This window comes from Microtus oregoni, unplaced genomic scaffold (assembly GCF_018167655.1).
Source record: "Microtus oregoni isolate MIOR12 unplaced genomic scaffold, Mior012 000019F_ref0000042, whole genome shotgun sequence".
In the NCBI taxonomy this organism is placed as follows: Eukaryota; Metazoa; Chordata; class Mammalia; order Rodentia; family Cricetidae; genus Microtus; species Microtus oregoni.
In genome coordinates this window covers 38,079,515-38,102,698 of record NW_024543078.1, presented here as the reverse complement: position 1 = coordinate 38,102,698, position 23,184 = coordinate 38,079,515, and the positions used below count along the sequence as shown (strand labels likewise).

At 43.5% G+C, this 23,184-nt stretch overlaps 1 protein-coding gene across 3 annotated transcripts in view; it reads right to left on the bottom strand.

Moving 5' to 3' along the window:
- Positions 1–1,754: 1,754 nt before the first annotated feature.
- LOC121459395 (sodium/glucose cotransporter 1-like) overlaps positions 1,755–23,184 on the bottom strand; it is a 61,111-nt gene continuing 39,681 nt past the window's right edge. The window contains exons 8-15 of one of the 3 annotated variants that reach the window (XM_041669103.1): positions 22,160–22,380; positions 21,820–21,955; positions 19,942–20,049; positions 16,131–16,281; positions 13,961–14,129; positions 11,381–11,596; positions 7,908–8,013; positions 1,755–2,954 (exon numbers count right to left, since the gene is read on the bottom strand). In XM_041669103.1, coding sequence (XP_041525037.1) covers positions 2,731–2,954; positions 7,908–8,013; positions 11,381–11,596; positions 13,961–14,129; positions 16,131–16,281; positions 19,942–20,049; positions 21,820–21,955; positions 22,160–22,380 — 1,331 coding nt within the window. In that variant the 3' untranslated portion in view covers positions 1,755–2,730. The remainder of the gene's footprint in view (positions 2,955–7,907; positions 8,014–11,380; positions 11,597–13,960; positions 14,130–16,130; positions 16,282–19,941; positions 20,050–21,819; positions 21,956–22,159; positions 22,381–23,184) is intronic. The other 2 variants (XM_041669104.1, XM_041669105.1) reach the window with 2 other exon arrangements.

Sequence of the window (23,184 nt, the reverse complement as noted above, 5' to 3'; positions counted from 1 at the left end):
GATGTAACTAGCTTGAGTTTCTGTCTTGACTTCCCTGAAATTGAGGACCATAACCTAGAGCTAGAAGCTGACTAAACCCTGTCCTTCCCCATGTGGCAAGTTGACCCAGCAGCAGAAGTGAAGCTAGAACATCCTATAAGACCAGGGAGGCCTCTGTTCTTTGAGAGATGGAGAGAAGGGGGGTTACAGAGAAATGGGAGAAAAGGTGTGAGCAGCGGGGGACTGAGGAGACCTGCTGTGGTGACATTGGTATGATATTAAACAGGAAAAGTTCTAGAGGGAAATGAGAGCTATGTGGAGACAGACAGAGTCTCTGCTCACTCCATGAACTCCAAGGGCAACAATCAGTGTGAGGCTGAAATCCCACTGCACTCCCTTACCTCTGAGGATGCTCTGGCTGGGGAACCAAGTCTCCATGCATTCTTTAAACTCAGAGGGGGACCAGTGGAGGAATACAAAGTCTCAGTGTGCTCCCTGACCTCAAAGGGTAACCATGAGTGAAGACTGAAACTTTGACACATTTCCCTGGTCTTAGAGGTGACCATAGGTGGGGAGCTAAGACTTGGTTCACTCCCTAACCTCAAAGGATAAACTAAAAGATCTAAAGTCTTAAACACTTAAAAGTCTTAAAGTCTTAAATACAGGGACAACCTGTATTTCATGTTGAATAGCTACATTTTTCTTGAGTTGAGATATGGTTATGTTGCCTAGGCTATCTTGAACTCTTGGGCTCAAGTGTTCCTTCTATTTGGGCTTTTCTAGTACCTGAGAATATAGGCTCACACCTCTGTGCCTGGTTTTGGCTACAATTTTTAATTGCTCAAGTGTGTGTGTGTGTGTGTCCCATATCTGAATGCTAACCACAATTAAGTTCACTTTTATCTGTAATTTTTCAAAGTTGTAAGAATTTTAGTGTTTTCATTTTTATCAACACAAATACCATTTAATCATTGGGACAATAATACAACTTAACATAGCATCTGCATGGCACTTTCCTGCATGTGTCTGCCATCCCCTTTCCAAAGTCTTCTACACACCACAGAAGATCCAATGAGCACCAAGACTTTCCATCTTTCACAGAGAAAAACACACAGCTCAGACAAAATACTTTATTAAAATATATACAGTAGATCACAGGCAATGCCAAGAACTGAAACCAAAACCATCGAGATAGTTCACACCGCCCTTTTTACCCACAAGCTTCAATCCTCCCCTTTCTCCTCTCAAGACCCACACCCTAGCACCAAGCCCTCCGAGACAGCACTCTGCAGAACTCTATGCTGTGCTGGCCCTGAGAAACTCCCCACTTTCCATCTCTCAGTCTAGGAAGGGGAAGGAGACAAGACCTCAAGCAAGTCCCTCCAGGTTTTCTTTCCTAGAACACAAACCATCCATTGACCCTGGAGCCAGATCTAAGTCCAAGACTTTACTCAGCTCTTTTGTAAACTAACTTAAAATCATTCCACAATAACATACTGATTTCCTAGTTTCAATGGAATAATATTACAAAATAATTTAGATTTTTGCAAGGGTAATTTTAATTAATTCATTAATTTTAAGTTAAATGAAAATTGTTTTCCCATGGAAAACTAGCTCAACATCAACATTCTTCTTCCTACTTAGCTCTAGGCAGCTAAACACTGCCACCTAGAGACAAGGGCATCAGCCTTAGTCTTGTCAGTGGGTGGTCACCAACCGGGACACCTTAAAAGGCAACCAGTGTGGCCATGGGAACACACAGGAAAGAGGAGCTTGGGCTAATCAGGTCAATGGTTCCTGGGAAGATGCACTGTGACTGGATGGCATATGTTCCTGCAGGAGCATTTGCTCTGTCCTGTCACACAGTGTCAACTTCTAAGAACATATTTCATGTCAACATCAGCACCATGAGGCAGGGGCCACAAGGAAATGCAGTGTTCTCCATACTGAACATCTGAGGTATACTTTGTGCAGCCACAAAAATAATAAAATTAAATACAAACTAAACAAGGACCAAGCAGCATCCATCAAAAATGTCATGAAATTCCTGGAGTCAATGTACAGTCCTGAGCAGCTAAGACACTTCGTGCACAGGAAACACCGAGATGAGTAACAAACACAGGAGATACACATAGGGTATTTCCTAAAGGCCAGAAAATTCCTGCTGCTCAAGATTGTCTGCACCCCCAATTGGTGGAGTCCCCATACTGCAGATAAATACTGTCCCCTTGAGACCACCATTTAAAGAAACAAATTCCTAGGATAGGGTCTCTGTCCTTAGCTTCTGGGTATTCATCCAATTGTAAAAATGATTTCCTTTTAATAGAAAAAAAATCTAAGATATGAGCCATTGGTAAAGATTTCTTAAAAACAAAGAAGGAAGAGTCAGGTAGGAAAATGACAGAAACTAGACTACAACCTCTAAAAAATCTTATTGAATTATTTATAAACAATAATTACAAACTGGATGTACTGAGGCAGAATAGCATGAGATCACACAGTCTTCTGTGGCTAAGGCAGACTTTTCTGAGATCTGTGTCAATTTCTCTTCTTAAACTCTAGGAGAGGCAGATATGTGTGCCACATGGCTTCAAATGCAAAAGTTTACAGCAATGTAATTATTTCCTTCCAGCAACTCTAAAATTACAATTTACATATTTAATCCCAATGGAAAAAATTTACAATTTCCCCAAACAACTGCAGAATGGTCTAAAGGGAAATACAAAGCCAACCTACACCAGAAGGCAGGACTCAAGCAAAATAGGCATAGCAAAAGACGGCCACAGCCAATAGGATGATGCCGTTGATGTTCACCACTGTCCTCCACAAAGGCTTCTCAGAAGTGTCTGTCATCTTCATCTTCAAGGCTTCCTCCTCTTCCTTAGTAAGCTTTGGTCCTTTCTCCTGGTCCAGCCCACAGAACAGGTCATATGCCTTCCTGAAGCATCCTTTCTCCTTTTGGGGAGCTTCTGTTTCTACAAAGAGACATCAAAAGGTTGGATAAAAAGTCTAAAGCAGTGGTTCTCAGCTTTCCTAATGATGTGACTCTTTAATATAGTTCCTCATGCTGTGGTGACCCCCAATACAACTGTTTTCATTGCTACTTCATAACTGTAATTTTGCTACTGTTATGAAATATAATGCAAATATCTGATATGCAGATGGTCTTAGCCCCTGTGAAAGGGTTATTTGACCCCCTGTTGCAGGAGCTCCTTCTGCTCCTTCAGCCAACAGCCACTGAGATACCAGCCCATTGGCGTGTGGTCTCTCTCTTTTTAAAAAAGTAGCAACTGCCTTCAGCTTGCTCTCCTGCTTCCGGCTCTGCTTCCGGCGACTAGGTTCCTTTCCTGGTTGTGCAGAGGGCTGTTGTCTGGGATGGTGATCTGTAAGTTTTCACCTTTAAATAAATAACTATTCTATTAATCATAATTCTGAACTGGTGTGGGATTGTTATGACTTACACCTTCAACCCCCCCAAAGGGGTCAAGACCCAAAGGTTGAGAACCACTGGGGTAAAGGGACTAGAAAGTTTCCTGGGAAGATGGAATACCACAGAGAATTTACATTCTGTAGAAGAATCCTTCTCTTGTTTTCCAGAATGGGAAGTGAATACAATTCTGAGACAGAGTTGACTTGGACTCTGGCTTCTCACAGTCAACTAATCTGAGATTTATCTCTTCTAGGACCAATAAAAATGGGCTTTGATTTAGAATAGTCAGGTAAGATAATAGATTATGAGAGGGACGTGCTAACAACAAGATGGACAACTGACTTAGGGACAATACGGTAAACCCACCTCTGAAATCTAGGACCATATCCTTTTGCTATGCCACTGGAAGGCAGGGAAGCTGGCCTGACCCAGAGGAGAGCTGCCAACACTTGCCTATTCTAAGGTCTCACAACAGACCCAGCCGGAGGGAAGGGCCACTCTGACCAGGTCCTGATGCACAGTCACAGCAGTCTGTACCCGCCGGGCTCACAGCACGCAGGTGCACACGTTAGTACTGCTCAACCAAGCCATGCGGTGCTGCCGACACCCAAAGTGGATGCTGGCAAGGGAGCAGATTCCCAGCTCAGAGGTCAGTTATGGCACTGGAGACAGACAGGCGTAGTTTCAGATGCCAGCTCTGCCAGTGACCAGCTGTGACATCCACCCTACTCTATTTTTTTTAATGTAGCAGGCTATTTTTGTTCTTTTTAAAAATTTTAGTTTGTGTCTTTACATCATGTATTTTGATCCCATTCATTTTCCCATCCCTTCACCCTCTAGCCCTGCACAGCCCCAAATAAAACAATATTTAAGAGAAAAAGGGAAAAATAAATTTAAAAAGGGGAAAAAATAAAAATCTTGTCGGGGAAGCTGCAGTGTGACACCGTGAGTCATACCATGAACCCCTTTGTCCATATAGATTTACTGGAAGTGTTCATTGCATGGAGTCATTGGTCTGGTTCGAGGCCTCTGGTTTCTACCTCCTGATCTAGGCTGAGCCTCACTAGGGCTCCTCCTGGATATCCTGCTGTTGCCCTGTGTTGTGGAGATCCTGCTGCTTTGGGGTCTGCAGGTCAGGTCCCTTCCCCTGATGCCACTCTATGTGTTAGCACCGTGTTCAGAGACTACTGATTGGCACATCCTGCTTTTTATAAGCAGATTAATATGTTTTGCTTTTTTGGGGTGGGAAATGGAGGCTCAATACATGGCCAGACAGACCTCCTGACTCCTGGATTATGGGTATGTGCCACCATTCCTAGCTCACACACTTATTTTTGGAGCTTTAGTGGCCAAGTACATACGTGTCTCAGAACTCTGAAGTGAGGTGACGAGGCCACGTGGTCCCTGGGCTCACGGTGAGCTTGACATCTACTGGGTCTGCAGCTAGGAGTCTTTGTGTCTGATGCCAGACTCGTAACTTTCTCTGCTTCAGCTAGTGCTATCTTCAGGACCAACCTTCCATTTCAGTACCAGATAAAGCACAGGGACTTGCGTACTTAACCTTCCCATACTTCTGCATACCATACACACGCATACCCATGTGTGTTTCTCTTCCACATAGAAAAAGTTGCAACACAAAGTTGAAGACAGACTTAATTTAAGGACTAAGCCTGGGGCTAGAGTGGAGGAGCTCAGACATAGAGCACTCTCTTTGCAGCATGCTAAGTCTAAGGAAGACTTGATCCCCAGAACTGAAAAATGGTGTGGGACAATTGTCTGCATCCTGTCAGTTATATTTTAAATAAACGCTGATTGGTCAATAGCCAGGCAGGAAGTATAGTCAGGAAAACCAGACAGGAAGTAGAGGCAAATCAATGAGAACAGGAGAATTCTGGGAAGAAGGAAACTCATTCCTTGGCAGTCCTGGCCTAGTCACAAAGCTAGCAAGATATGAGTGCCTTGCTGAAAAAAGTACTGAGCCATGTGGCTAACATAGACAAGAATAATGGGCTAATATAAGTTATAAGATTTAATAAGAAGCTTGAGCTAATGAGCCAGTCAGTTTATAGTTAATGTAGACCTCTGTGTGATTTCTTTGGGACTTAACGGCTGTGGGAACTGGGCTGGACAGAAACTGCATGTCCATGTGGAAACTGCATCCACATAAAGCCTGAGAGAGCTTGGGAAGTAATTCTAGAAAAAAAGGATAGCATGACTTATTGATAACAGCATTTTCTCAGATGGGCTTTGCTTGCTAGAGGCAAGTGCTCTCATTTAATAGAGGCTTCCGGACTCAGCTTTAGCTATACAACCTTACAGCTCTTTTAAGAAGCCCTGGCACAAAACACTTAAATGGTGTTGATGAAAAGCTGACCGCATGCTTTTTTGTTTTCAGCCATAGCAGGAGAAAAATCATGCCATTTTAAAATGCCAGCTTTCTGGGCTGTCCTGCCAGCACAAACTCGGACTCTTTCAGGTAGGAGGTCTGGCCACAGAGCATTTGAGTGAGGTTTGTGAGCACACTGCTGGAGCTTGCTTGCTGGCAGGGACCTTGTAACACCATAGAGTTGTGTCAATAAACATGGATCTGGTTGGTACCTCTGCCATGAGGCTGAAATCTCAGAAAGTTAAGTAATAGGCTGGATCCAGCCACCAAAGCCACAGCTTTAATTCTAGCCATTTTGCTTAATAAATTAAAGACTCACGTGGTCAGAAAAAGAGAGATATACAGTAAAGAGAGATTCAAAGATGAAGAAAACCTCTAAATGTTTTATAGTGTGTTAAAAATATATGCAGGCTTGGGAGAGAAAAGAAAAAGGTTAAAGTCCTTAAAGAGAGAGAGAGAGACAGAGAGAGAGAGAGAGAGAGAGAGAGAGAGAGAGAGAGAGAGAACTTGGGAGGCAGAGGCAGGTGGATCTCTGTGAGTTCAAGGACAGCCTGGTCTACAGAGGGAGTTCCAGAACAGCCAAAGATACACAGAGAACTTGTCTCAAAAAGTCAAAATTAAAAGTAAAAGTAAAAATAAAAGTAAAAGAAATAGAGGTTTAAATAAAGCTATGTAAAGATGAAAAATATACAGAGAGTCTGGATACTGTATGTTATTATGTTCTCTTTGAATTGTTTGAATGCTGAGGAAGGAGCAACAGTTGCCAAAAGATATTTGTTTATAATGCTGCTGAATTAATCCAAGATAGGTACTTTAAAAATACCTTGACTTCAAAATTGAAGTCAAAGGGTATATTACTATGGAGAAGAGGTTTTGCTTTTGTTTCCACAGGAAATGAGAGGCTGTGGATTCATTCTGAGTTAAGAAAAATCAGGTTTGATCAAGGAAGATCACCTAAGAAATCTCCAGTAGGAATAGATGGACCAGATGTCTGAGTTCTTCATCCAGAACAGATTCATGACTCTGCCTGAGATGATCAAGTCTCACAGGATACTCCAGTCAGGACTTGATCATAATTCTAAATTTTCTTTAGGTCCCCATAAGATTATCAGCACCCCCAACCAGCAGGAAGTAGCCTGGAGAACTATGCCCACATTCCCATAAAATGGACTATGGATATTTTCCTTTGTTTAGAATGTTGGTTACAAGTTGTAATGGCTAATGGTCAGGAGAAAAGCTAAACAAAGTATATCAGATTCAGAGTTCTTGTTATTTAAAAAAAAAAAAGAGGGAAGAGGTGTGGGACAAATGTCTGTATTCTGTCAATTATATTTTAAATAAACACTGATTGGTCAGTAGCCAGGCAGAAAATAGGCAGGATAACCAGGCAGGAAGTAGAGGCAGGTCAATGAGAACAGGAGAATTCTGGAAATAAGGAAGCTCATTCCTTGGCCGTCCTGGCCCAGTGACAGAGCAAGCAAGATGTGACTGCCTTGCTGAAAAAGGTACTGAGCCACGTGGCTAACATAGACAAGAATATTGGGCTAATATAAGTTACAAGAGTTAATAAGAAGCCTGAGCTAATGGGCCAATAAGTTTATAGCTAATGTAGAACTCTATGTGATTTCTTTGGGACTTAATGACTGCAGGAACTGGGCAGGACAAAAACCCAGACAACAGAAAAAAATCACAAAGCATAAGTTTATGGACACTAAGCATCATGTTAAGCATCCAGAGAAATTGGGTTTCTAACCTAAAGTGGAAAAACTTAACATGCCAAGAGCCTCTGGCCCATACTCTGGTGTCATCAGAAATGGACATAGCTTGCGTACATCTCTATCTTAGATCATAGGCTATACCAGAAAGCCCCAATCTTCGACCCTGACTGTGCTCCATATCAAGAACAAATTATTCTTCATTCCCTGATTCACTGAGTTCTGCAAAATCTGAGGAGCAAGGCAGCTGAGAGGGTTTCCCAGTGTTGCCCATTTGGTGAGCTTTTTCAGTGCGTATCCACACCTGTCTTCCACTACCCTTCCCTAGTCCCCGAGAAGAGATGTGAGCATTGACAAAGGCATTTGCTAAACTTCAACAAGTGGCTTAGGAACACACCTATCTCAGTTGTATCCTTGGAGTCCTCCTGGAAGTCCTCATCTCCTGCATCCAGGTCAATTCGTTCTTCCTTGCTGTCACGAAGACTCCAACACAGACGATACAGCTGTGGGAGAAAGCAGAACAGATTACCAGAAAGGTTGAAATAGTGCCTTAGGCCAAGAATTTGGGGAAACAAAGTGGTGTGAGACAATTTCTGTATTCTGTCAGTTAAATTTTAAATAAAAGCTGATTGGCCAGTAGCCAGGCAGGAAGTATAGGCAGGACAAGCAGACAGGCAGTAGAGGTGGGTCAAGAAGAATTCTAGGAAGAAGGAAGCCCATTCCTCTGCAGTCCTGGCCCAGCCACAGAAGAAGCAAGATGTGACTGCCTCACTGAAAAAGGTACTGAGCCATGTGGCTAACAGAGACAAGAATAATGAGCTAATATAAGTTATAAGAGTTAATAAGAAGCCTGAGCTAATGGGCCAATTAGTTTATAACTAATGTAGACCTCTGTGTGATTTCTTTGGGACTTAACAACTGCAGAAACCAGGCAGGACAGAAACCTCGAACAACAGAAAAGTATGAATCAAAAAAGGAAATGAATATGGCCTTGCCATACCAAGAAATCATGGATCACTCTCCCACTGAAATCCCACATAATATATGCAGCATAATCTAGGGAGAGGCTAAGGGGAGAATCACAGGTGAGAAGGGAAGACCAGATAGGGAAGAGTGTGGGAGCAGCGACTGGACATGACTCCTCCTGCACTGGGGCCCTCACTGCACCAGTGACCTGCACAAGATGGGGCTGTCACCATTTCCTCCTGCATGGGGAAGCCACTCAGGAGACCCCACCCCACGCTGAGGGCCTGTGGACAATTAAAGACTGCTGAAGAGGAAGTGACATTTTCTCCAGTGGGATAGCCAGTGACAAGCTCCCGGGTTCTAGAGGATTCCTGGCTCACTCTCATGCAAGCAGTCATAATTAAACTCTGTGAGCCAAAGTAAGAGGGGGCTTGTTGGAAAGACATGGGATGAGATGGTAATAGACAGTGTAAATGACCAAATTCAGTATGTTCATATATGAAAGTATCAAAGAAGTACAATAATATTAGTAGTAAAAAAATAAAAACAAAAATAAAGGGCAAGGTGAATTAAAAATATAATAGATTTAAACATGCTGGGCCAGTGAGATAGCTCTGTGAATAAAAGAGAGTACAACCAAGCATGAAGCCTCGAGTTCAATCCTGAGGATCTGCTGAATAGAAGAGGACAAGCACCTCACGTGAGTTTTCCTCTGCCCTTCATGTGTGCACTGCAGCATGCAGATGCCCACACATGCACAAAATACATAGATAAAATGGAGCTTTTACATTTTTAAAATTTAAAAGCTCATGAAAAGAAACTACCTGAAATATTTGTTGTGTGAATGAATTCACTTTTCTCTGATAATTAAATTTGTTCCTTTCATCACTGCTGCTAAGAAAGAAGACTAGAAGTCATTTATGTGAACCAGCATTGTAAGATCTTATTACTAACACTGTCACACTATGGAAATAAGAACTACAAACATGGGCCCTGTCAACACAGAGTAGAGCAGGGGCAGTTTCTACCGATACAATTTGGAATATGAGGTAAGAATTTGTAAAATTCTGTGAGAACCAATGCCATACATCCACCCCAGCCATGCCTTTTGCTGAATGTCTTGCTTTCCCTACTTTACAAGTGGTGTGGGAAATCCTCCAGTATATGTGTTGCTTTTATTGTTTAATGAATAAAAAAAAAAAGCTACTTTGGCTTGTGATAGTGTAGAACAGAGCTAGGCAGGAAAACTAAACTGAATGCTGGGAGAAAGTAGGCGGAGTCAGGAGAAACCATGTAGCCACTGGAGGAGACAGACGCACCCTGGAGTAAACTACAAGCCTAGTGGTAGAATATAAAATCATAGGAATGGGTTAATTTAAGATATACGAGCTAGCTAGGAATACGCTAGATTCATTGGCCAAGTAGTGTTGCAATTAATATAGTTTCAGTGTAATTATTTTGAGTCTAGGTGGCCGGGAATGAATGAGGAGTCTCCGCCAATACAAAAGGAAGCTCAGAGCTAAAAATGTGTGAAGCTTCAATGCTTCCGAAGAATGAGATACAGCAAAATGGTTGATACAATGTAAAGATCCCTACCACAGAGCTGGCAAAAGACAAGCTGGAGAATCTGCAGCTATAAATGCAGATTCTATTTTACATTAAGGCTGTCTCAGATCTTGATAATCTGCCAGGGAGGTTAAAGCTCTCTTAGGGATTCCACGGGTGCTTGTATTAGTGTGTGCTGGAGTAAAGTGTTCATACAACCCTTTTTCTACAGATAAATGCTACATTGGGTTCCTTTTCTAGCTCTGTTCCCTTGATAACCTGGGAACAATAGAATGTTGTATTATTGGGTCACCAGACTATTTTTATTATAATAAGATGGCCCCATTATTTACTATTCTTTGAATTGGTAAAACTATAAAATAACTTTAACACAATGTCAACATATGCAGCTAAAGAAGTGTCTTATGACTTGTGAAGGCTTCAGTTGGGTGGGCATTGATAGTATACTGTGGTGTGAATGTCTCCTCCAAGACAAATACTGGAATGTAATTGCTGGTGTGACATCCAGAGTGGGGTATTTCTTTAGATAATCTTTGGAAGGAAGTATTCCAATTACCTCTTAATACTGCTACCTTGGGAGAACCTTTCTGATAAAAAAAAAAGATGAAGTTTGGCTTCTATCCGTTCTCCCTCTCTCTCACAGCAGCTTCTGTCAAGACACCAACTACCACATTGTTATGCGACATGAAACCCCTTACCATATGAAGCCTGTCAACTTTTGACTTTCCAACATCCATATGGTGAGAGAAATAAACTTCTATTACTTATAATATTGTAAATGTCATTTTTAACATTAGAAATATTATTTATATAATTATATTGTTTATAATATTATTTATAATCTACTTATTCTGTAGCATTCAATTATAGTAACAGAAAGCATACTGTTAAAGATATCTCCTTTAGAAAAAAGTCAAAAAGTAAGCTATAGTTTAAGTTTTCCTGAGTGGATGATTTTTGTATTAGGCATGTGTGTTGCAGGACTTCTGGACATTTGGCCATGGTATTTTCACATGAAATTCAACTTCTTATTTTGGACAAGGACTTCTAACCTAGAGTATTATGCTGCCTGTCAAGTGACCTCACTTCCCTTTGTAGGCATTACTCAGGAAGCTGAGTCTTCAGGAAAGTCCCAGACTGAAGTCTGGGCTGTAAGGCTTGGACCAGACAGTGCTGAGACAGCAAGCATCCCATGTTTCCCATCCTGAATCCTCCTACATGAAACCATCGACCAGCTGGAGCTATCTCAGCTCTGTAAAGTGTGAGCTGCTCAGCGGGGTGCTGCAGCAAGGACTGTGGGACACAGGCAGGAAAGGTCTCGAATGGATGGATACTCACGTGCACATCTGGAATGGGCTTGGTGAGGAAGGAGATGGCCAAGACGACGATGAGAGTGATAGTAAAGAGGATGATGGCAAAGTATAGATAGTGCACCCCACAGATGATGGTGGGGCAGTTGGTAGGCTCCATGCAGCTCCCGGTTCCATAGGCAAACTCAGTAATCATACGGGAGAGTCCAATCAAAAGGCCTAGAATCAGTCCCCAGAAGGCTCCCTGCAAAAGAAAACCCTGGGTTAATTGTGTTGAAACAAGAAAGCAACTGGTGTTCTCAGAAGCCAGAAATGAGGAAACAGGAGAGAAGGCTCCTCCGAGCCATCTGCAGCCAGGACACTAAAATCAGATCTGGGCGAGAACTGTTAAGTAGCACTTTTTATGAGTCTGTCTATTGTTTCAATGACATGATATCCTGTATCATAACACAAAAATTCAAAATAAAATGGATTCAAACATTTACTGGTTGGTATAGACTATTTAACAGTGCATATCAAATCAAAACCTTCCTCCTAACAGAAAAGCTAGTTTGAGGGTGAAGGGTGTAGTTCAGTGGTTGAGTGTTGGACTAGAAGTGTGAGGCCATGGACTCAATCCTCAGGACCACAAAAACCAGAGCAGCAATAATTTGAGCCTGCATACTTTCAGCTGATGTTATCACAAGACTCCCAAGTCACGTACATGCTGATTCATTGCTTTCTGTACATTCTGATAAATTCTCTGAAGACATAAAAATAGTTAAACTAAATAAAGACTTTGAGGAATGAAGAAGAAAGGAACTTTTCTATAAAAGTATAAAAAATACTTGCAACAACCCACAGGTCCTTCCTGCATCACATCCGACCTCTTTATCCTGCCAAATCTCCCACCCCTTTCTCCAGGGTCTCACCTAGTGATTCTCTCTGACTCACTCATGCCTTCCCCCAACCCACCTGATCTCTCCCAGGACCACACATCCAGGGCCACTGCCTAATTTACCTCCTCTGCCTGCATCCAAACCAACCTCTGACTTCCACCAGGACTTTCTCTGATCACAGGTCCCTTTTGCCCAGCAGCCAACCCCTGCACCCAGCCAATAGCCAACATCTTTCTCCAGGGTTCATTTCAATGAGACTCCTTAACCCTCCCCATTTGCACACTATCCCCAAATCTGCTCCTGACCCCATAGACACTGCCTCAGCCTGGTCTTTACTGAAGACTCTACTTCTGCCAGACTCTACCTACCTGTTTTCAACCCACAGGCTCCTCTCATACCATATCCGACCTTTCCACGTGGCCAGATCTACCCATGTGTTCCAGTTTAGACCAGGAGGCACATCCTAGACCACTGCAGTCCCCTCCCTCCACCCGACTTCACTCAAGCCATTGCCTTCAGGCCCAACCCACAGGTACATGCTCTCCTCTGTCCAACCTGCTCTGTCCACATCAGAACTAACTACAGAAGCCCATACACCAGTTCATCACAAAAATACAAATGACATGAAAGATTGAGCCAGTAATTTCTATCCTACAACCATTGTTTCTATAGAAAGATTCACCAGTGAAAGTTACCCAGATGAGTCCCAGGATACAGAATTGAAAAGAACAATCATAACTTCAGCAAAGAATTCAAGTTTAAAGAAGACACAAGCAGTTCAATGAAACGAAGGAGAATACACACCTGCGTGGTGCTCAAGCAAATGCAAACCTAAGGCTGATGGGAATGACAGAGACAATCGGGATGTGAGAACAGAATTCAGTGAGGAGACAGAAGCCCTGAGGACTGAAGATGAACGTGACCACAGAACTGAAAACCCAACACCTCAACTAGGAACCTCACAGGGAAGGCTCACGAGTACAGCAAGTCAAGCAGAAGACAGGATATCAGGACTCGAAGAGTAAGCAGAGGATCTAGCCCAATTAAGCAAGGACTATGACCCTGAAGAAGAAAACAACACAGGAAATAGTTAGATCCTAGCAGAACACTTTCTCCACACCCATATGGATACAAGGAGCACGGGGGACAGAAATAGACCAGCAAAGAAGGTCCCCACAGCATAGCAGGGTAAAACACCAAGTGACAGAACAAAGATACAGTGTGGCCCTCATCTCTAACTCACACCCCGTGCAACACCACATGACTTAACTTGTCAAAGAGCAAGGGAGGGGACGCTGTCTGGTCACAGTTTCTGTCACCCTCCATCCCATAGGAGACACCTCTGTTCTATTTATTCCTCTTTTGGTAACCAGGGCCTATACCTTTTCAAGTTTAGGAAGGCAATGTAAGCAAAGCATTTCAGAGACCAAAATCAAAGAAAAGAAAACTAAGTGCCTAAATGGTTAAAAAGACTGGATGGAAAATGTACACTATTAGTTGGGACCTTATAGCAAGAACTGGGTTGGGGGGGTCAGAGAGAAAGTAGATCTGATACTAACTCCTGAGGGGCCCTTGTGGTTCTTTGAGGCGTACCCAGCCAAACTTCTAACTGTACATCACTTCTGTCTAAGATCTCTGGAAAACAATCCTTCTCATAGAGAATTTGCAAACCCCCATAAGCCACTGCTGCAGCACACGGGCTTTTCGGGAGCTTCTAGAACGATACCTACTGGTTCATTGACTCTCTTGCAGAAAACAGCAAGCAGGAAGACAGCTGCGATGGGTGGCCCCAAGTAACTGGTGATAGACTGGATGTAGTCAAAGAGCTGTCCACTCTGAGCCGACTGCACGATAGGCACCCAGGCGATGCTGATGGCGATCAGCACGAGGATGAACAACCTGAAATCAGAGCCCACAGTAGCACATCAGTGTTGTACATAAACAAATACGTACCAATAATATGTAAACATATGCACATACTTACATATAGAGGTCACCAGCAAATATATATGCACGAGTACTATATAAATATATGCATATCTCACGTTACTGTACTGAAGCGAAATAAGCAAATTCATTCTGGAGACTTCTTTCTTCCTTGCTCTGCTTAGGCATCAGAAAAGTCACCTGTGTCTATGAATAACTGAATAACTGAAACTCATCTGACTTTCACCAGGCAGCTTGGCCCAGTGATCTAATGTATGAAAATCTCGCTTTGAGAAGAGTCAGGTGTAGGTATGGGGTTACAGGACTCGGGAGCAAAGTAATCATGCGCTCAAATTCCCACTGTTTCTACATGATAGAAAACATGGCACTTAATATCTCTTCAGCTGAAAACTGAGAATAAACGGTTGGGATAAAGATTAATGAGAGAAAAACATCTCACAAATATTAGATTTAAATTTAAAAATTTTTAAAATTAAATTTAAAAAGTAAAAACTCTTCTTCTTCTTCTTCCTCTCTCTCTCTCTCTCTCTCTCGAGACAGGGTTTCTCTGTATGACAGTCCTGGTTGTCCTGGAACTCTCTCTGTAGACCAGCCTGGCCTTGAACTCACAGAGTTCCACCTGCTTCTGACCCCCAAGTATTGAAATTAAAGGTGGACACCACCATCACACTTGGCTCTCAAATTAAAAAAAAATTTAAATTAAATAAAAATTTTTAAAATACCATCTTCTTCTCCTTCTTTCTTAGAAAGTCTTAACACAGTTAAAAAAAACATTAGCCAAGGAGAGAGTCTAAAGGAGCCATCTACTCGGGAAGTGACCGGGTCTTTCTAGCTCTCTTCTTCTTATTTTACTTCATGTTGTAAAACGGTGGGAGATTCTCTTACATGCTCTTACTTTTGTGCACTTGGTTTAATTGTAAAGACTAGAGTTTCCTTACCCCATGTGTGTTTAAAGCACGGAGTAGTGCTTTTACATAGGTCTTCCTCTGGGATGGATTTCCCATAACATCCATGATTTACTCAAACCCTACCTGCCATTTTTGACTCTAAGATCTTCCACAAAACCTTCCCCCTACTACACTAAGCCATGCTCATCTCTCTTTTATCTGGCTCCTGGATTGCTCTTACAAACATTACGATTGCTTCATGCCATTGTAAGCTTGTTCAGTGCTGAGCAAACCCAAAGCCAGTAGTTATGGGAGGCGCAAAAAAATGTGAGATTCAATACAATCATAGGACCAGAAAATCTAGAACTATACAAGTCAACGAACTGGTTTTCTCTCCAGCAGGTACCTTCTAAGGAAAATCAAACCTCAGTGCTGCTCAGTAGAATGCAAAGTAGTAGATTCTCTGCTGGTCACACACTCTTTTGTGGCATTAAGTACCCTTGTTTTCTCAAAAATCAAGCGGTGTGGATACAGTTCAGTGGTAGAGCATTGCAAAGTGCCAAGTTCAATGCCAACACCATCTGAATATATATGTGCACATAGCTGGTACTTTGTACAGCACAGAATATACTCAGAGCCCTGTGCAGGGACTTAATTGGTTGCAGCTGGCAGTTCTGACTCTGCCCAATCCAGGCCTAGTTAAGTAAGACCTAGGCAACTTCATTCTAGTAATGCTCACTGGTAGCCTGAGATAGAGAAGTCAATCTGTTTGTTTCTCCTAACTCCAGAGGGACACTGCTCAACTGTTTCAATGTAAAATGAAATGCCAGGGCTGGGGTCTAGCTCTGTGGTGCAGTACTTGCCCAGAATGTGAAAACCCCTGACTTCAATCCTCCAGTAGCTCAGAAAATAAAGTTCCCGTACATAGCAACTATAACTGGGCACAGAGATAACTCCGATTATACCAAGTACCCGCCAATCTTGCCTAACCGCACTACGGTGGGTAGAACTCTCTGTGACCTTCAGCTCCCCTGGTACATGGTAGAGAGGAGGAAGCTGCATTTACCTTCCTGCAATCATGAGCTCCTTCTCAGATGCTCCCTTCCGGATCTTGGTGTAGACGTCCATGGTAAAGAGGGTGCTGGCGCTGTTGAAGATGGAGGTCAAAGAGCTCATGAGGGAGGCCATCATGACTGACAACATCAGGCCTCGGAGTCCTGAAACAGAACGGGGTTTTGAGTGACATTCATCACCCTGACTCTGTTTCTTGTGCAGCAGTCTCCAAGGTCTGTTTGCCTTTAGAAACCATGACTGTGTCTCAAATTTCTCTCTCCAGAAAGAAGAGAAGTTTCAAGAAATGGACTGTAGCTTTACATTCTAAGACCACAGCAGGCAATGATTTGAGACAAGAGAAACATTGCAGACTTTTCAACTAAATGGTGGTGATGCTGGTGGTGAGTGTGGTGGTCATGGCAGTGGTGGGTGTTCTCACCCGAGGGGACTACCGGAAGGACTCTCACCAAAGAGTCATGATACAGAAGAAGGATGTCTAAGCTGGACCGGAGAGAATGAAAAGACATCCACGAATGGGAGGCTAGAGAAATGAACAACTCTCATCTGGCAAAGCTGTAGCATAGAGTGTGGTGGCTGCTCTTGGTTGTCAGCTTGACTCACCTGGAATTAACTAAAACCCAAGCCACTGGGCACACCTGGGAGCAATTATTTTTCTTTATTAAATCATTTGAGGTAGAAAGACCCACCTTTAATCCAGATTTTTTGAGGTGGAAAGATCCATCTTTATTCTGGCTACACCTTCTGATGGCAGCCTGCATAAAGGACTTGGAAGAAGGATTCTCTTGCTGTTTGTCTGCGTGACATCACCCTCACTGGCAAGCCCATTATGGGAGCCTACTTCTTAGGGACTCCGGCAAATACTGAAGACGAGCTGAGACACTGAACCTCATGGCCTGAACAACTACTAGATTCTGGGGCTTTCTGTTAGGGAACAATGATTGTTGGACTGGCTGGACCACAACCTGTTAGCCACACTAATAAGTCACCTGGTGAAGCAGATCTGTGACAGACTGCCTGACTTGCAGCAAGATTTGGTTTTGTTGTTGTTTTGGTTGTTTATTTGCTTATTTTGTTTAGACACGGTTTCTCCGTAGCTTTGGAGGCTGTACTGGAACTCCCACTCTGTAGTACAGTCTGGCCTTGAACTCACAGGGATTCACCTGCCTCTGCCACCTGAGTGCTGGATTAAAGGCGTGTGCCACCATCGCCCAGCTAAGACCTGTTTGACCTATGCCCACATCAGCTTTGCCATTGACAGTTCAGGCAGCCTAGGTTAAAACAACCTAATCTCTCATTGTTCTATTCTTCTTAAACCTTCATCTGCTTATCTACTCAACAAATGCTTGCTAAATGTACTTGTATGGCAGTCTAGCCCCCCTCCCCATTATAATAAGGCAGATGAAGTAAGGCAAGAATGGCAAACGTAGGCAGGAAGGAAAGTGCATGATAGTTAGGAGACAAAATGGGCAGGACTGATGTGGATTAGTTGGGGAACACTTGCTGGCTGAAAAGCTGAAGCTACAAGAGGAACCAAAAGAGGCAGCCTAAGAAGATGTGGAAAGGCAAACAGGAAAGGATAACATTATGGACCCTAAGAGAAAGACTCAAGGAGACAACTGACCAATGCCGTTAAACGCAAGTGAGTGACGTAAGACAAGGGACAGGAAGTGTCTGGTGGTCTAACACAGGGGATTGAGTAGTCACAGAAGCCAGGTGACAGACACAGTGTTTTGCTGTTTCGCACATGGCTTTTTATTGCTCACTGTTCCCTCTAGCACCATGTGCTAGGGTCTCATGAGCGCAGGGGTCCAGGGCCCGTTTGGAGAAGTCACACCCTGTTCCTGCCAAGACCAGTGTGACTGACGCTTATGGGAACCTTAACTAAATAGCAGCCAAGTTCAGGGGAGTGGTTAAATATATTTCCCCTCTTATATGATTGGAATACAAACGCTCTGCCCAAGGTTGTGCATAAAGCTCTGGAGAGAAATTTAAAAAGAAGTCTAGGCATGCTGGTGCAGCCCAGTAATCCGAGTACTAGGGAAGTTCAGACGAGAAGACTAACGCCAATCCAAGGCTAGCCTGGGCTATATAACGAGACTCTGCCTCAAGAGAAAACATGAATACATACATACATAAATATACACACACACATACATACATACATACATACATACATGAAAGTATGAAAGGCTGAGAAGGCGGCTCAACGGGTAAGGTATTGGTTGCAGAAGCATGAGGACCTGAGTTCAGGCCCCCAGTCAGGAACTGTAGCTCATAGCTGCAACTCCAGAGCTGATGGGGAAGATGCAGATACTGGGGCTCCCTAGTCAGCCAGTTTAGAAATAACTGAGAGCTCCAAGTTTAGGGAGAAAAGCATGGCTTAAAGCTCATGGGATATCTTGGAAGACAGGGTAGGAAGATTATAAGACCCAAAGAACCAAAAAGTCTACTGTAAGACTGTGTCTCCTAGAAATGGCAGAGAAGTTTCATGCATAATACCCCAACAATATGGCTTCTTAAACAAGGCCTGAACAAGGACAACACCAATGTAGACATGCTAACATGGAAGGGGCCCTTCCATAGGCAAAGGACCTCAGGCAACTAAGGGGCATTAGGAGCAGGAGAAATAGTCTTCCCTTGGGATGAGCTCCTAATTAGTTATCTAGTACCAGGTGGTTAGCTCTGAGATCATATACACACAAACAACACTAAATGGAATCCATGTGTGTGTGTGTAAAATTTTATAAGACAGGAATTTGAGAGTGAAGGGGAGCTCACGGGAGGAGTTGGGGAAGGAAAGGGAATGGGGAAAATGATGTAAATATATTCTAATAACAAAAGTAATAAATGTAGCAGGAAAAGAGCTGTTACTACAAATGAGTGAAAATGTAGGTGATTGCAGATGTCAGTTAAAATGTTCTCTACAGATGTCTGCCTCCCTCTTACGTGCTTAACGTTTCCACCACAGTGTGGACTTTTAAAACTGTGAGGAAAATAAGGTGCATGGGCCAGTGCGGTGGCTTCACACACTCACACACACACTCACACACACTCACACACACACTCACATGCACACACACACTCATATGCACACACACACGCACACTCACATGCACACGCACGCATGCACGCACACACACTCTAAATACCAAGATGAGATCACTCGGCATCTGCGTTTCTGTGACCGACTCTCTCACTTCACACCCTGCTGCAGCATCCGTGTTCCCAGATGAACAGATCACCTTCTCGTGAGTCTGAATGTCACCCACTGCTTGTGCAGAGCACATTTTTATCTATTTATATTTAAACACTAAGGTTGGTTCCCTGTCTTGGCAATTGTGAACACACCTAAAATGCACACTAGAATTCAGTTGTCTCTACAACATAGTGGCTCCATCCCTTTGGATATGAACCCTGTATGGAGAACGGTGAACCCTATGGTAGGTCTATTTTTAATTTTCTTTCCTCAGGAGCTTCTACACTGTTTTCCAAAATGGCCATTGTAAGTTACAACCTCTTTGTTTAAGTATTCTACATGATGATCTAGACAGGCATGGAAAGGGACTTTCTCCCCCCACCCCAATAAGTTTTTGTGTCCTTTCTTAGCCCGACTAATGGACAAGACCCAGGGTGATAGACTCCAACTGGACCACATGTTGTGAAGATATAAATTAAACTCAGAAACACAGAAATGGGACTTTCTCCTTAGAGCACACCCCTGGCCTGGAAAAGCCTTTGTCCCAGAATGCACTCAGAAGTCTGGGTGGAGCCTAAGCCAAATTGACCTCCCAGGAAAGTCTCACCATTAGGCATGAGCTCCACCACCAAGGTAGGATAGGCGATGTTGGAACAGCCAACTGATGTGCCGCAGTACTTCTGACATTCCGAGGGGACGACACAGGCGATCTTGTCTAGAGAGAGATGAACGGGTGCATCAGTGAGCTTCCATTGGGTAGCAACGGTTCTGATGGTTGCAGTATTTACCTTAAAGCAACACTTCAAACAAGACAGTCCCGCCCGGTACCCAGAAACAGAAGCAGGAAAAGAATGTTTCCCAGCTAAGACCTCTATGCCATACCCTGTCCTGTTATCCCTGACACATCTGGACGCTCCCACAGCAGAGAAACTTGGCTCTTAGAGGACAGAAAGGAAACAAAGAAATGATCTGGAGGGGAGGAAGGAGGCACTGCCATCGACCTCAACAGCTTGGTGACGATAATTAGGGTTATCTGTGACCCTGGTTTTCAGGGTTTTTTTTTTTTTCTGAACAGCTTTTAGACATACAGTCAAAACCCTAGAAAATCAGGCTGACTCTCAAGATTTGAGAAATCTTGAGCAGTAATAAAAAAATAGACTGGAAGGAGAAGGGAACAACATCTAAAATCTTGGAGAAAATTCTAGAAACTTATGTAAAATTTTGCTCAACAACATTTCTTAAATACTCATTTACCACTGTACCACACAGCACCAATTCATACACTTATTATAAATAAATATGTTTATTCTAAATTCTAAATGCAGTAGCCATTAGGGCATGAGCTATTCTGTTTACTCAACAGGTATCTCTCAGCATCCATGTGTGAATTGTTTCTGGGTACTTTTTACCCAGTGGATTCCAAAGTCTGCAGAGGCTCAGCCCCCTAAATAAACAGCGTAGTACCTGCCCTAACACATGCACATCCTCCCCTGAAGTCATCTGCAGGTTGCTTACAACATAGAATAACCTAGAAGTGCTATGGAAATAGCTGTTGTCCTATGTTGTTTGGAAAAAGTGATAAGCAAAACTTACATGTTTTCATCATAGGTTCAAATATTTTAATATTTTTCAATAGGTGGTTGGTTGAAGATCTAGAGGTGTGAGTTATGAATATAGAAGGCAATTATATTTTCCTCATGGTGTACCAGCCAGCACAGGAATATGAGAGCCAAGCGGGGCATGCCACCAAGGACAACACAGCCAACGCCTGCCAGCTATCTGACTTCATTTTGGGGGTGCTTGCCAAATGGTCACTCTGTGGTGAACTGTTCACTTCTTGTTGTTATTTTGCATTTCAAAGCAGTTTTGATTCATAATAGCTAACCAAAAATTATTTGTATTCATAACAACAGGCCAGAAAAAGACCAAAGGTGAATCCGCCAAGGCGGAGCACCTGCAAGAAAACAGCCCATGAAACAGGGCAGAGAGCCAGGGCCAGCGGTAGCTGGCTGGGCCTTGGCATTAGAATTACAAAATAGATTATTAGACCCCACTACAGGCCTGGGGTTCAGGGTGCAGAACTGCAAGCGAATAAACACTGTTTTCTGGAAGAAGGAACCTGGATGATGTCATGAGTGTGGGAGATTAAGGGAAAATGAGGAGACAACTGTCAGTCTAAATGAGGGAACTGGTTCTCTCCTTCCGCCTCATGGGCTCCAGAGATCAAATTCAGGTTATCAGCCTTCGTGATGAGCTTGCTATCAAACAACTTTAAATTAAAAAAAAATAGCAAATTGATTTTAAAAGAAATAGGTAAAGACAACCCCAGGAATTCTGTGTCTCCAATGTGCACACTGCCTGACACAGGCAACCCTGCCGCTTGGTAATCATGGCACAAAAGAAAGGGAACGAAGGAGCCGGAGAGCTTCCATAGTGCCCTAGAGCTACAAAGGAAAAATTGCCTGAGATCAGGTAGAGGAATTACCTGTGTATAAAATCCGGCTGACCATCCCCGTCATGATCATGAGGAACATAGGCAACAGCTTCAGATAGCCACACAGGATACAGCCACCCTTCACGTGAGACATGTTCTTAGCTGAGAGGCAGCGCTGCACGATGACCTGTCAGGAACATCCCAGTGAGGAGCTGTGCAGGCTGGGAATTCTGGAACCCCCTGACATGCCAGCTGCCCTGTTTTGGTCTTCAGCCTTGGTTCCCAGCAACCCAGAGACCACGTGTGGCTTCTTACATATTCCACCCCAACAGCCTGACAGGTGGAAGTCTCTGTCGTGCACCCTGTCTGCTTCCATACCCAGACTCCATACCTGGTCTGTGCACCAGTACCACAGGGTGAGAATGGCCAGGCCAAAGATGAGCCCAGGCCATGGAATGTCTCCTGTGATAGGATCTCTGAATATGTGGAAAGAGTCGGCCCTGGGAGTGTAACATTCTTCCTTGATGGTCAGGTTTCCCTCAGAAACCACAGTTGGGATGGCATTCATGTACTTTTCCACGAAGGCATCATATCCTCCCACTTCAGTGAAGGCTGAAAAATATTGGTACAAAAAAGAACACTGTGAAAAATTTAACTCCTTGTTGTGATTTCATGTCTGAGTATCTTAGACACCAACAGAACACCAGCATAGGGGAACACCCATGATGTGTCGTTTGGAGTTAATGATCTTCCCTCTAGACCTCAGGCTTCTCATTTATAAAAACGGGAGTGTTAACTGCCCCGCCTCTAGGAGACACTGGCATTTCAAAGCAACAGCTTGCGGCAGTGCCCTGACTGCACATGGTCTGGAGAGGAAGGGAACTCATTAAAGGAAGACTTGACCTTGGACCACTTGCAGACTGTTGTTCTTCAAACCCCAGCTGTCTGCATGGTCTTTAGAACTCAGAACACAGAGTTAGGGACACACAGTGGCCTTCTGGAGACAGGACACAGGCCGGACAGCTGGCCCCAGGGATGCCCGGGAACGGGGCAGGGATCAGAATTCTGCCAGCTCCCATCTCAGTGCTGCCATCCTAGCCTGTGTTTGCTGACCCCAGGGCCTGCGGGGAAAGCAAGTGAAAGTCCTTAGAAAGCTAAACTCTGACCAGGCGGTGGTGGTGCACACCTTTAATCCCAGCACTGGGGAGGCAGAGGCTGGCAGATCTCTTTGAGTTCAAGGCCAGCCTGGTCTACAAGAGATAGTCCCGGGACAGACTGCAGAGCTATAGAGAAACCCTGTCTTGAAAAACAAACAAACAAAAAAAAAAAACAAACAAAAAAAGATAAAAATAAAGAAATAATAAAGTCTAAACTCTAGAGTTTAGACAAAAGTCTTTAATGACACCCAGAGGGTCC